This window comes from Canis lupus, chromosome 15, assembly GCF_011100685.1.
Source record: "Canis lupus familiaris isolate Mischka breed German Shepherd chromosome 15, alternate assembly UU_Cfam_GSD_1.0, whole genome shotgun sequence".
Taxonomy (NCBI): Eukaryota; Metazoa; Chordata; class Mammalia; order Carnivora; family Canidae; genus Canis; species Canis lupus.
The window spans coordinates 49,091,515-49,105,989 of NC_049236.1; the positions used below are offsets into that span (position 1 = coordinate 49,091,515).

Genomic DNA, 14,475 nt, shown 5'->3' on the forward strand with positions numbered 1-14,475 from the left:
ATAAAAAAGGAACAGTATATTCTAATAAATTACCATAAAGATAAATCATCATGAAATATTATAAGAACAGTATTGGAGAAAATCACATTGATCCAAGAACTAAAATCATTGAGAAATAAATGAAATAATTTGAGAACATAATTGAGACTCCAAAGACAAGGGATGGTGAATGGTAGACTACAGATGAGCTTCAAAGCTGAACAAGATACTGATCTGCCAGTTCCCTCATCTCTCCTCCTACAATCTTTTCCTCCATTCTGCCTCAACCATTTATTGCATGTTCATATGCCAGATCTCATCATTTCCAATAACTAAATGGCCTTGGTTCTATTCATCTGACTTTCTAAGTACCTCATGTTTATAGCTGATTTATTGTTATCCCAACAGTAGCTGTACTTAAATCCCCCGATTCACCCCATCCTATCATTTTCTTTACACTCACTCTCCTCTTTGATGGCTTCTCTCCTCTTCACTCAGCATAATAATCACAATCCTGTGACCAATGATTACAATCACACTCCTACATAATAGTTTGACTCTCTTGTTCTTCTGTTTTTCACATTCATTTGACAAATCTTTAAATTCTTTAAACCCAACTTTCACTCATTTCCATATTTACCTATCAGCCTCTGCAACTACATAAAATGTCCTCCCATTACCATAACTAACATGCCAATGCTCTACTTTAAGCCAATTTCCTCCATTTGTATACAAATATCCCTACTTTCTAATCTAATAAAAAAATGTCACTCCAGAAATTTTCATCTATCACTCCTAAATCAACTTCCTCACTCATCACCATGAAACCCCTGCCCTGCTCTCATATTTTAAAACTCTTATTTCCCTTGCTCTATTTCTATTTTACAGCCCAAGTTACCCCTCTTATTTCTGCTTCACTTTGTAGCAAAATTCCTATAAAGAACTGTTTATATACATTCTCTAATTCTCCTTCTCATTTTTTTCTTCTTTTCTAAATACACTGCAAATGGGCTTTTTTCCACATCACTCTTCCAAAATTACTCCTGTCCAAGTAAGAAATCACTTGTAAGCCAAGGGTCAAATTTCAGTTGCCATCCTATCACCTTAAGAATTTCATCTAATCTTCAGACATTAAATACTATCTAAATGCTTATAACACACAAATTTATATATCTAGCCTAAAGAAATAACTAGTCACTGCTTATTTAATATCTCTGCTTAGAGGTTGACTAGAGGTTTAAAAACCAGTACTGCCAAGACTAAACTCCTGACCTTTCCCAATATCTGTTTTTCCATCCTGGTTGAAACACCATCTTTTTCAGCTGTGCAGGCCAAAAATCTTAAGAATAATAGTGGACTCCTAGCTTTCTCTCACAACCCACATCAAATCCATTAATAAATACTATAGGCTCTACCTTCAAAACATATTCAGAATCCTACTACTTCTTATCTCCTCAAATATTACTACCCTAGTCCAAATCACCATTATGCTTAACTAGGATTACAACAATAGCTTCCTACAATAGCTTCTATCTTAAAACTTCTACATGTATCAGCCAATAGTGACCTTTTTAATACATAAAGCATACTGTCTCCCTCCTCTACTCAAATCCTGCAATGAATATTATTTCCCACAGAGTAAGTTGCAAACTCTCTATACAAAATCTTACCCCTATGTTATCTCTCTGATTTCATATCTTACTTCTCTTCACTTTGACCATTTTGTTCTTGCTATATTGTTCTCATTCCTCAAATATTCCAGGGAAGCTTTTACCTGTTGTTCCCTAGGACTGAAATGATCAACCCGTATGGTTAACTCCCTCACATTTTTTCAAGTGCTCGCTTAAATGTCACTTTTTATCAATGAGCTCTAAGCTGACTACTCTATTCAAACCGCAAACCAAGCCAATCATTTCTACTTCCTTTAGAAATCTCTATTCCCTTCAATCTGCTCCAAATTATCTTTTTTCCACAGTACTAACCATTCACCTATCATATAATCCATTACTTATTTTATTGTTCACAGTCTGCCAATGATTGTTCAAATGTAAGATCTACAAATATATATTTATCTGTTTATTGGTCTCTCCCCAGCAACAAAGGCAATTCACAGTACACAGTGAATAATAAATATTGGCTGAATGAGTAGATGAAAAAACAGAGGCTAATAAAAGTAAAGGTAGTTTCCAAATAAAAGTTGAAACCTGAATCCAAGGCTAACTTCATAGCTGATGCTATTAATCAAAAAGCTATGAAGCTTTATCTATTAAATGTAATAGTAACTTGCATAATCATGGGTATAACATACTGAGTAGAGCCTATACTAATAATAATTGGCTTTCATAAAAAATTTTTTTAGTGGCAAGATTATTCTTCAAGCAGGTAAATCCTATAAATGATAGGAAATCTGTTAATTCATATTTTGTATTAAATAGAACCAATACATATTTGATCAAAGGCTCTAACTACCTCTTTTCCTATATATAAACTTTGGAAAGATTCAATACCTCAGAGTTGAAATTCAGCCAAAGAATGATTCAGTTTTTTATAGATTAAACATTTTGAAATTTTTACTAAAAGATAAATTGGAATTAACTCATTGAGAGATATTTCTTGGTTTCCTACCATTTGCCACACTCATAACTGCAATATAGAGCTCTCTTTCTCATATTAATCACAGCAATAACCTTACTACTGTGTTTCCTGATTTCATCCAGGTCTTTCTCCTTTAACCCACCCCAAATATTTCTGTCAGTTATCTTTTCAAAACCGAAGTATCATATTTCTTTGCTTAAAATCTTCTAAGCTTTCCAATGTCTTTACATAATAGTCCAAATTTGCTACAATAGGCAAATTTTATGATCCAGATGTCCAATTCTAATCCAATAATTCAAATACACACACAACACTTGAATATTCTGTATACCTTCCCATATCACGGTGTCTTCAGATATTCTATTTCCTCTATTTGGAATGCTTGTTTTTTTGCATACATTCTCCAACTTATCCTCACTTTTCCAATGTATATAGGACTAGCCCTACTCATCTTTGAAAATATATGTTAGTGACATCACCAAACGGCAACATACATCATTTGTGACCTCACCCCCCCATGAGAAAAACAACTAACAATTCTTCAAGAACAAGACACCACTGAGAATTCCAGAACACAAGAATGAGGCTAGAGGACCCCCCCTGAACCACAGAGAACTAGACAAACAGCATTAGGAGGGTAAGAGAAGCAGCTAAACATTGACTGTCTTACCCCTCCCTCAAGCACAGCACCACGTGCAGAGGTTTCCTCTGAGCCACGGATTCCACCACTGTGAAGAGAAAACCCAGCCCTAGACAACCAGCCCCCAATTTGGCCTTGTGGGACCCACTCCTCTAAACACATCCAATGAGGACTACAGGAAAATCTGCATGGCTCAACCACTGGGAATTTGAGTGTGACAAGGAGTGAGGAAGGGCAACAACAACAACACAAAGATCTTGGCCATGGACTTATACACTTGTAGAGCCCTGGCAGTAATCCTAACCAGCAGCTTTGCTCATCTGCAGAACAGTCAGTGACACTCTCTAAGCAGGGAATTCAGCATGGTGCATATTACTTGATTCTAATCCTCAAACATGGGTGCTTACCAGCCATAGAGACTGGTTTGCCCTCATCTGGGTAAGAGGTTGAGTCACATACCTACACACTGAAAAGAGTGTCTCCCAAACAAACCTGACCAGAGTGCTGGTGGAAAAACCAGGAAGCTGTGTAGCCCAGCGATACTTGAACAGAGAGGTAGGGACGCAAAACTGATTACCCCCAGAGAAAAGACAGTACCAGAAGTGGAAGATTCTTGTGCTATGAACAGTCATGAGGATTCATTCATAGGGCAAGACAGCTCCAGGTCATTCTTTGGGAAATTGAGAACAACATGAAGGGAGGGAGCTAAGACATAGCTTAGTCCCACCCACATGTGGGAGCTTACATTCCCACCTAGGTAGGAGACCTGACACATAGCTCCAAACCCACTATACCTCCCAGCCCCATCTCACCAAAGGGCTGGCAAGAAAAATCTGAAAACTGTGCAGTCCAATGGCACTCAAGCCAAGAGAAGGGCAAGAAGAGCCCATAGCTTGCAGTGCAAAGCCAGTGCACTTGGGTAGTAGGTCAACATGAGTTAAGACAATAAAAAAAGAACTTTCCTATAATTAGAGCTACTTCAATCACTGCAGCCAGGCGGGGGAACTAACTTATAGTCCCACTTAATAGTGAACAGAATCTCCAGCCTGCCTGATCAAGGAACCTAACCACAGTACATGGGAAACTACATAGCCCATCCAACAACTCCACTTATATACACACTTGAAGAGAGAACCAACCATGGCTTTAACTGTTTGCAGAATAAAATCTGTGGCCTCACCTGAAAAGAGAATTCAAAGCATACTCCTGCCTGATTCAGGTCTCCAAACAAAAAGTCACAAAGGCCCTGGGTCCCATTCTACTGCCCTGCAGGGCAGAGAAAATAATTCATAGTCACACCTACAACTAACTATAGTACCCAGTCCTGACCATCTATCTAGTAAGACTGACCAGAAAATCCAAGCAATTACAGAGTCCATTCTACAGACTCACTTGGGTAGGGTACCAAGTCAAAAGTCCTATCCAACTGATCTCCGCCAGAGGCACATCCCACACCCCAACCTCAGCACTCAAATAGTTGCTCATCCAAAAATACATAATAGGAGGTCACATCTGGCCAAGAATATTATGAGCAGACACACCCAGAAACTCAAACTAAGGTAACTGGTGAATATATGTCAAATGTAATTTGGTAATGATGATGGTACATAATTCACATACAACTCTAACTTAAGGGTTTAAAAAGTAAACATAATAAAATAACCATAACTACAATAGCCTGTTAGTACACAAAATTAAAATATGCAAACTATATCAACAATAACATAAAATGTGAGTGGGAAGAGAAAATGTAAAATTTTTAAATTCTACTGAAGTTATCAGTGTAATATCCCTATTTTAGAAGCCTCATGGTAAACACAAAGAAAAAAACCTATAACAATTACACAAAAGAACATGACAAAGAAACCACAGCATACAGATAATAAAGGTATCAACACGCTAAAAAATAAAGGAGCAGGATAAGAAGTAGGAGTAACAGATCCACCAAATCACCAAAACACAAATAAGAAAATGGCAATACTAATACCTTACCTATGAATAAGCACTCTACACATAAACGGATTTAATTCTCTAATCAAAAGACATAGCATGGCTGGATGGATTTAAAAAACAAGATCCAAAATAGGATACCTATTTTAAAGCACACACAGTACGAAGGAATAAAAATAATCACTTCAAGCAAATGGAAACCAAAAAAAATAAATAAAATAAAATAAGGGAAGTTATATCAGACAAAATATACTTTAAACTAAAAATAGTTAAATGAGACAAAGAAGGTCATTACATAATAATAAAGAGGTCAATCCATCAAAAAACATACAATTATAAATATCTGTGTACTCAATATCAGAACACCTAAGTACATACAGCAAAAATTAACATGGGTAAAAAGGAGAAATAAAGAGTAATACAATAATAGCTAGGAACATTAAAATCCCACTCTCAACAAAAGATAAATGATCTAGACAGAGAATCATTTAAGGAAACAGCCAATCTGAACACTAGATCAAATGGACCTAGCAAACATATACAGAGCATTCTATCTGACAACAGCAGAATACACACGTTGAATATCTTCAAAGATACAGTATATGCTAGACTATACTATGGTCTTAGCAAACCCAAGAAGACTGAAATCATATAAATTACCTTCTCTGACCACAACAGCACAGAACAAGAAATCGGTAACAAAGAAAAACTGGAAAATCCACAAACACATGAGAATTAAACACCATTTTTCTAAACAACCAATAAATCAAAGAAGAAATTAAAGGAGAAATTTAAAAGTTTCTTGAGATAAATGAAATGATATCTACAACATATCAGTACTTATGAGATACAGGAGTGCCTAGGTGGCTCAGTTGGCTAAGCATCTGCCTTTGGCTCAGATCATGATCCCAGGGTCTTAGGATCAAGCTCCACATTAGGCTCCCTGCTCAGTGAAGAGCCTGCTTCTCCCTCTCCCTCTGCTACTCTCCTTGCTTGTGCATTCTCTCTCTAATAAATAAAAATAAAAAGCAGGAGAGATCTCAAACAACCTAACTCAACATCTTAACAAACAGAAAAAGAACAAACCAGGCAGAAGGTTGGTAGAAAGGTAATAATAAAAACTAGAGCAGAAACAAAAACAGAAAACAGAAAAACAACAGAAAAAAATTAACCAAACTAAGAAGTGATCCCTTGAAAAAAATAAAACAAAATTGGCGAACATACAGCTAGACTAACCAAGGTAAAAAAGAGAACCCAGATCAACAAAACTATAAATGAAAAAGGGGAGCATTGCAACAGATACTACAGAAGTATATGGGTTCATAAGACATTACTATGAACAACCAAATGACAACAGATGAGACAACCTAGAGGAAATGGAAAAATTCTTAGAAACTACAATTTACAAAGAATGAATTAGAAAGAAACAGAAATACCGACTGGAGCAATTACTAGTAAGGAGATTGAATGAGTAATCAAATAACTCCTAATAGGAAAAGCCTAAGACCAGATGGCTTCACAGGTGAATTTTACCAAGCATTTAAAGAAGAATTAACTCCATTACTTTAAAGCTCTTCCCAAACAATGAGAGGATACTCCCAAAGCCAGCAAATCCCAAAACCAAAACCAGAAAAAGAAGATACTAGGGAAAAAAAAAACAAGTAAATATCCCTGATGAATATAGTTGCAAAAGTTCTCAATAAAATAACAGCCAAGTGAATTCAGAAGAACATTAAAAGGACCAACCATTCACCATGATCAAGTAGGATTTATCCTGGGATGCAATGATGATTCAACACATTCAAATCAATCATTGTAATACATCACATTCACAGAATGAAGGAAAAAATCATATGGTCATACTATAGTTGCATAAAAAGGCATCTGACAAAATTCAACATCTATCTGTGATTAAAAACACTTAACAAATTAGGTATAGGAGGAAGATATCTCAACATAAGAAAGGCCTTGTACACAAACCCACAGGTAACATCAAACAAAACAGTGAAAGTCAAAAGCTTTTCTCTAAGATTAGAAACAACACAGGGGTGCCCACTCTGACTGCTCCTATTAAACACAGAACTGAAAGTTCTAGCTAGAGCAATAACCCAAGAAAAAAAATTAAAAGTATCAAAATTGGAAAAGAAGAAGTAAAATTGTTTCTACTTGAAGATGACATGATTTTATATATAGAAAATCATAAATATTCAACCAAAAAATGTTAGGTTTCATCAATGTATTTAGTAAAGTTATGACATACAAAGTTCACACACAAAACCAATAGCATTCAATATAGTAACAATGAATTTTCTGGGAAAGAAACAAAGAAATCGATTCTATTTACAATAGCATCAAAAATAATAAAATTCTTAGCAACAATTTTAATCAAGAAAGTGAAAGATCTCTACTCTGGAAACCATAGAACACTGATGAAAGAAATCAAAGAAATAACACATAGGGAGAAAGGTATCTTGTATTCATGGACTGAAAGAATTTATATTGTTAAAATGTCATTATTACCAAAATAAAGCTATAGATCAATGCAATCCCTATCAAAATTCCAGTGGCATCTTTATAAAATTTTTTTAAAAACCTCTAAAATTTATATGGAACAAATGATCCTGAATAGTCAAAGAAATCCTGAGAAAGAACAAAATGGGATGTACGACACTTCCTGATTTCAAGTGATACAAAAAACTACAGTAATCAAAATAGTTTAGTACTAGCATAAAAGCAAATAAAAAAAAAACAGAATCAAGAGCCAAGAAATAAACCAAAGTATTTCAACTAATATTTGACAAGGGAGCCAAGATCACTCAATGGAGAAAAGACAAGTCTTTTCAATAAATGGTGCTAGAAAAATTGGACATTCAGAGATAAAAGAATGAAACTAAACACTTATCTTAATGACAATCACAAAAATTAACTTGAAATGGATTAAAGAATTAAACGTAAGATCTGAAACCATAAAACTCTAGAAGGAAACTCTTCAACATGGTCCTTGGAAATGACTTTTTTTAGATACAACACCTCAAGCACGAGCAACAAAATAAAAAATAAACAAGTGTGACTACATCAATCTAAAAAGCTTCCATTCAGCAAAAGATACCAACAATGAAATGACAACCTATGGAATGGAATATTTTCAAACCAATTTATCTGATAAGAGACTAGTATCCGAAACAGATAAAGAACTCCTACAACTCAAAAGCAAAACACGGGGGTGCCTGGGTAGCTCAGTTAGTTAAGCATCTGTCTTCAGCTCAAGTCTTGATCCTGGAGTCCTGGATTTGAGCCCCGAGAAATGATCCCTGTTCATCAGGGAATCTGCTTCTTCCTCTCCCTCTGCTCCTCCCCCAACTTATGTTCGAGTTCTCTCCTTCGTTCTCTTTTTCTCTCTCTTGCTCACTTTGTCTCAAATAAATCTTTTTTTAAAAAAGGCAAAACACACACGCACACACACACACAGTATCCAATTTAAAAATGGGCAAGGAACCTGAATGGACATTTTTCCAAAGTAGATATATGAAAGGCCACAGACACATGAAAAGATGGTCAAAAGGGAAATGCAAAGTGAAACAACAATGAACTATCACCTCATACCTGTCAGAATGGTTAAGATAAAAAAGACAAGAGATAACAAATTTTGTCATAGATATGGAGAAAAGAGAACACCTGTGCACTATTTGTGGGACTGTAAACTGGTACAGAAACTATGGAAAATAGTATAGAGGTTCATCAAATAATTAAAAATAGGACTACCATCTGATTCAGCAATTCCTCTTCTGGGAATATACCCAAAGGAAATGAAAACACTAGCTGGAAAAGAATATATACACAACCATTTTCAAAGCAGCATTATTTACAATAACCAAGATATGGAAATAAATTAAGTGTCCATTGATAAATGGACAAAGAAGTAAGATAAAGATATAAATAGATATAATGAAATACTATTTGGGCATTAAAAGTGAGGAAATCCTATCATTTACAGCAACATGGCTGGAGCTTGAAGGCATTATGCTAAGTGAAATAAGTCAGACAGAGAAGGGCAAATATCCCATAATCTCTCTTACATGTAGAATCGAAGAAACAAACAAAAAACCCAAACTCCTAGAAAGAGGTCAGACATATAGTTAGCAGAGGCAGAGAAAGGAGAGTTTGAAGGAAGGTGGTCAAAAGGTACAAACTTCCAGGTCACAAGATAAATAACTACTAAGGATGTAATGTACAACATGATGACTAGCTGACATTGCTATACAATATACAGGAAAGTTGTTAACAGAGTATATCCTAAGAGTTCTCATTACAAGGACAAAATTTTTCCTTTTCCTTTCCTTCATTCTTTTATTCATATTGTATCCACATGAGATAACAGATGTTAGCCAAATCTTTTGTGATAATCATTTCACAATATACGTAAATCACACCATTCTCCTGTATACCTTAAACTTACAATGATATGTTACTTCTCAATAAAACTGGAAAAGAAATAAAAATTAAGAATGAAATTAAAAAAGAAAATCTCTCTCAAGAATCATGATCCCTGGGTACCTAATTCTTCCATACTAAACTGTCAAGTATTTCTTTTAATATGTATTTCAACACTTCCACAACAGAATTTAGCAAAAGGCATTATAACTGCAGGTTTATTTACTGGTTTCCAATACTAGTATGTGGGCATCTAAAATTACTTGCTCAGAACAAGAATTTTAGGAGTATTTAATGTCAAATGAAGTTATCCATACCCTTTTTGCTCTCTTCTGTAATATTGAGACAGATGCTAGATTCCTAGTTACTAGTTCAAATAGTTCGTCAAGTGATGGCATCAGTCTCTCAACACTAGCCACAACACAATAAAGAAACATTCCTAAACAATAATTCTGTTCAAAATACAAATTCAAATGGCAGTTATACACACTTTTTAACCTATACCAGGGTCTTCAGTCCAATTGATCCAAAATCAACTACCACAAAAACAGACTCAAAGTAGTCGACTCATCATTTCCTCAATTTACCAATTTACTTTTACCTTTTAATTCTCTTACACTCTTCCATCTATTTTCTCCCTTGTAGCTTTCTTTTCATCTCTGGACTTGGTTCCTTTTTCTTTCTTACTACTGTCTTTCTTTTCCTTGAATTCTTCTACCTGTAAATGGAAAGCTTACCAATTTTCTCCCTCCCTCTACTTTCTCATCACATGGTGACACAGCACAAAACTTGTTCTCCCTCTCCTTTATGATCATGGTATGACATATAGAGAGAGTACAGACCTCTAAGTATTGGGCTCTACAAATATAATTAAATTCACGGGAAGTCCAAGTTAGTGTTCATTTTATTATATATGCTAACAAAATCACTAGTTTACTCTTACCAAATTCAGCCTTACCTATCAAAAAATAAAAATCAGAACTTTATCACTAAGCATGTAACTGTGAAAAAAAAGTAAAATAATTAAATACTGATATGTTTGCAAAAAATAAGCTCCACTACATTACTGACTGCAAAAACAATATAGTACCCAAAAATATCAGTTTCAATGGCAAGCATCCAGTAAGATTTGCTAGTAAAATATAAATAGATATAAAATAGTTTACCTTCCTTCATTGACAAGTTCGATGAAAGCAAGGCCTGCATTCTTCTGGATAGAATTCTGCCACTCCTAAAAAACAAAAATAAAACAAAAAAGGCAGAAAAGAGCTGAACACATATATATTTTTTTAAACAATTATGAAAAACATCACTCGTATCAATTTCATATCTTAGCTCTTAAAGGGAAAGTTCGGTTAAATGTGCTGTCTACCCAATGCAGCCCTGTAAACACATGAATAGCTAAGAGTCAAAATTAAAAATAAAAAGTTAGCAACAACTTGATTCCATATAAACCAAAAAACACTAAATTTATTTTCCCTTTTTCTATACTATGTATGTATATGTAAATACTACTACTTCAACTGAAATACTGGGAATTGGAAAGGAAGGCAGCACAGACCAAGAACAAAGGTTTGTGTTTTCATTTAAGAGATGTATCACTTCCCCAAATGAAGGGAGGACAAAATTAAACAGTTCAATACACTTAATAAATAGCAGACATTCTAACACAAAAATTGATAATTAAGAAACAAGAAAGACCACTGAATTTGGCTAGGTTACGTCTGAGCTGGAAAACAGTTCACTAGTCTATCAATTAGCAGAAGATTGTATAAATCCATTAATTATATTCTTTATAAATAATTATCCACTAAAAAACTTAAGAAGGAAATGTACAAATGACTTTTTGCAATCGTCCTATCAAAATAAATATAAATATGTAAAACATATATAAATATATAGACCTTTAATTCAAAACATTTAAATGTATAGAACAAACATTAATCCATAAGGCTAGGCCTACATGAACTGAAAAGTAGCTAGAGTTGAGAAATGTCCGTGCATGAGCCCAGGTGTGTACGAATGTGTGAAATGCCAAGATATATATGTATTTGGGTATATGTATGCACATGTATATCTTTTCTTAATATAGATATTTAAATAAAATTTTAAATAACTGGAAATATATCATCTTTATGATCCTTAAAACTAAGGAGCCCATTTCATTCTGCCTACATAGTGTCCTTCTACTGATCTTTTTTTGTTTTGTAAACTCAATGTTGGGGTACAAAAGATAATGTTGGGGTACTTACCTTTATTACCAAAAATATTCATATGTTCTTAAATGTAATACCTTAAGAGTCTGAAAGTCCATGTACTTTGACTGGACTGACAACTGCTATGTCACTCCAAATTCCTTTTTTTTTTCCAGCCTCATCCTTTCTCTTCTACTTTTTTTCCTTTTCATTCCAATTTTGTATTGTTTTATGTTTTGAAAAACCCAAGGTGGTTCTCAGAACTAAAATGGCTTCATACCACAATTTTTGTTATAAGCTTTTTTTTTTTTTTGAAATTTACTCAGTTGACATACAGTGTAATACTGTTTCTGAAGCAGTATAAGGTTCTATTTCATGAATAGTGTCAATAAGAATACTAACAGAACATATACAGTAGAATGAAAGTAAATATAAAATCACTCAGAAATCTGATAGTAGTAATTGGATAGATCTAGGAGAGAAGATAAAGCAATGTGTTTTTAAGGAAAGAGCAAGAAGTAATGAAATCTATATTCTCACACTGATTCTGACACTAACAGGTTATGCCCCTGGATAGATCACTTGACATCTGTAAGTCTTAGATACTCCCTTAAAAACTTTCTTTAAGCTATATTATTTTATGATTCAGTAATTTACTGACATTTAGAAATTATGACTCATAAGCACCCAATCTATACTCTCTCAAATTCACTATTACCACCCAACTGAAACAATAAAGATCTTTTCTTTTTTTTCTTAAGATTTTATTTATTCATGAGAGACACCGAGAGAGAGAGAGAGACGCAGAGACACAGGCAGAGGGAGAAGCAGGCTCCATGCAGGGAGCCAGACATGGGATTCGATCCCGGGACTCCAGGATCACACCCTGGGCTGAAGGCGGCACTAAACCACTGAGCAACCCAGGCTGCCCAGATCTTGTATTTAACTAAGGTAAAACAAGAAAAGCATAAATAGAAATACCTTTTAAGTTTTATTAAGATTTTATTTATTTATTAATGAGAGATACCGAGAGAGAGGCAGAGACACAGGCAGAGAAAGAAACAGGCTCCATGCAGGGAGCCCGACGTGGGACTCAATCCCTGGTCTCCAGGATCACGCCCTGAGCCAAAGGCAGAGGTTCGACCACTGAGTCACCTAGGTGTCCCAATACCTTTTAATTTAAACCCCTTTTCCTTCTGGCAAAATAAATTGACAAATAGTACAAAGCAATCAAATTCTATGAAATAGATCCCTGAAGGAAAAACATGTATGACATGCTCCACTCTTCTCAGAAGTGGAAAGAGGAAAACAGAAAAAAGCAGAACCCTCGGGTAAGGTTTTTGATCCTGGTGCAAAGGATCCCACACCTTACTTTCCAGGCACAGCAAATGGAGATAACAAGCCTCAAAAAGTCCTAAACCTAGTAATGCACATGAATAATAGGCTGAGACATATATACCGGCTAAATGGACCAGTATAAAAGAGCCTCAAAACATCTCACTCCATAGGAAGAGTCAGAAAATTATTTTAGAAAGATACATAGTAACAGAGGCTTTGAGCAGATGAGGAGAACCCAGTTGTGACCTTTGCTGACAGACAGCAGGGAATCAAAATGGACAATGACACCTCAAAGGATACCACAGCCAAGGAACAGAAGCATATGCTCACTTCTCAGCTCTTAGACAACATAGCACCTCTCAGCAAACCAAGTAGGAATCTGATATAGCACCAGATTATGAGGAGACAAGACCTTAAACTGACCAAGTTTTCATTTAGATCACTTAACCTGAGGGAAAATCTGAAAATGAAAATTAACCTTAGCTAAAGGAAAACAAAGGAAGTTACTTTGCTTGCTAGAAAAAAAAATCAGAAAAGCAAGAGAACGTGTTGTATATAATTCTTCAGATCAGACATTTTATTTTAAAAAGTATTTACTAGTGGTATTTTTCTTCTCAAATTCATTTTGTCTAAAACTGCAATAGGTGGGCATTTTTATTATGTACATCATACAAAACTCAAAACTCCACATGGGTGAAATAGGTAACAACAGAGAGACTTAAATTTTAAGTAGATAGGTAAACATAATTTGATTTTATTTTCATTAATGTATACAAACTGATTTTAATTATAACGTAAAATCAGGAAGCATGCCATTTAAGTTTCACAAACATTTTAAACAGCATGATTTAGGTCTGATAGAACACGAGTTCAACTACAGAAATTCACCATCTAAAAATTTTTGTGACCTGAACTCAAACTGGTATGTCACAGAAAATATTTTTTCTTTTAAATTAAAAACATATTAGACATAAAGGTACATAGAGAAGTAGAAGAGTCCATTTGTATAGAAGCTCAGAGACACATATTACTGCTACTCATCAGACTTCTTGCTTTCCCAAATATCATCTATTAACCCGCACTTGTTAACTTATAATAACTGTTACCTGATCACCTGGAGTAAAAGGTTTTCACTAGTTAAAAAATAGACAACATGAGAAAAATATGAAAATACAAATCTTATTTACATTTTTGGGTACTGTTACAAAAATCTCACAATTCTCCAAGATATCATTGAGTTTTGTCTATAATCCATTCCTAAGTAAAACTGTTAACATTTAATATCACATACCAGCTATACAAATACACGCTGATAAGAATAACTCAATGGTATTATAACAACATTGC

At 34.6% G+C, this 14,475-nt stretch overlaps 1 protein-coding gene across 10 annotated transcripts in view; it reads right to left on the bottom strand.

The window, feature by feature from the left end:
* LRBA (LPS responsive beige-like anchor protein) overlaps window positions 1–14,475 on the bottom strand; it is a 722,446-nt gene that overhangs the window by 455,287 nt on the left and 252,684 nt on the right. For all 10 annotated transcript variants that reach the window (XM_038558983.1, XM_038558984.1, XM_038558982.1 and 7 more), the window contains one exon: window positions 10,762–10,826. In XM_038558983.1, coding sequence (XP_038414911.1) covers window positions 10,762–10,826 — 65 coding nt within the window. The remainder of the gene's footprint in view (window positions 1–10,761; window positions 10,827–14,475) is intronic.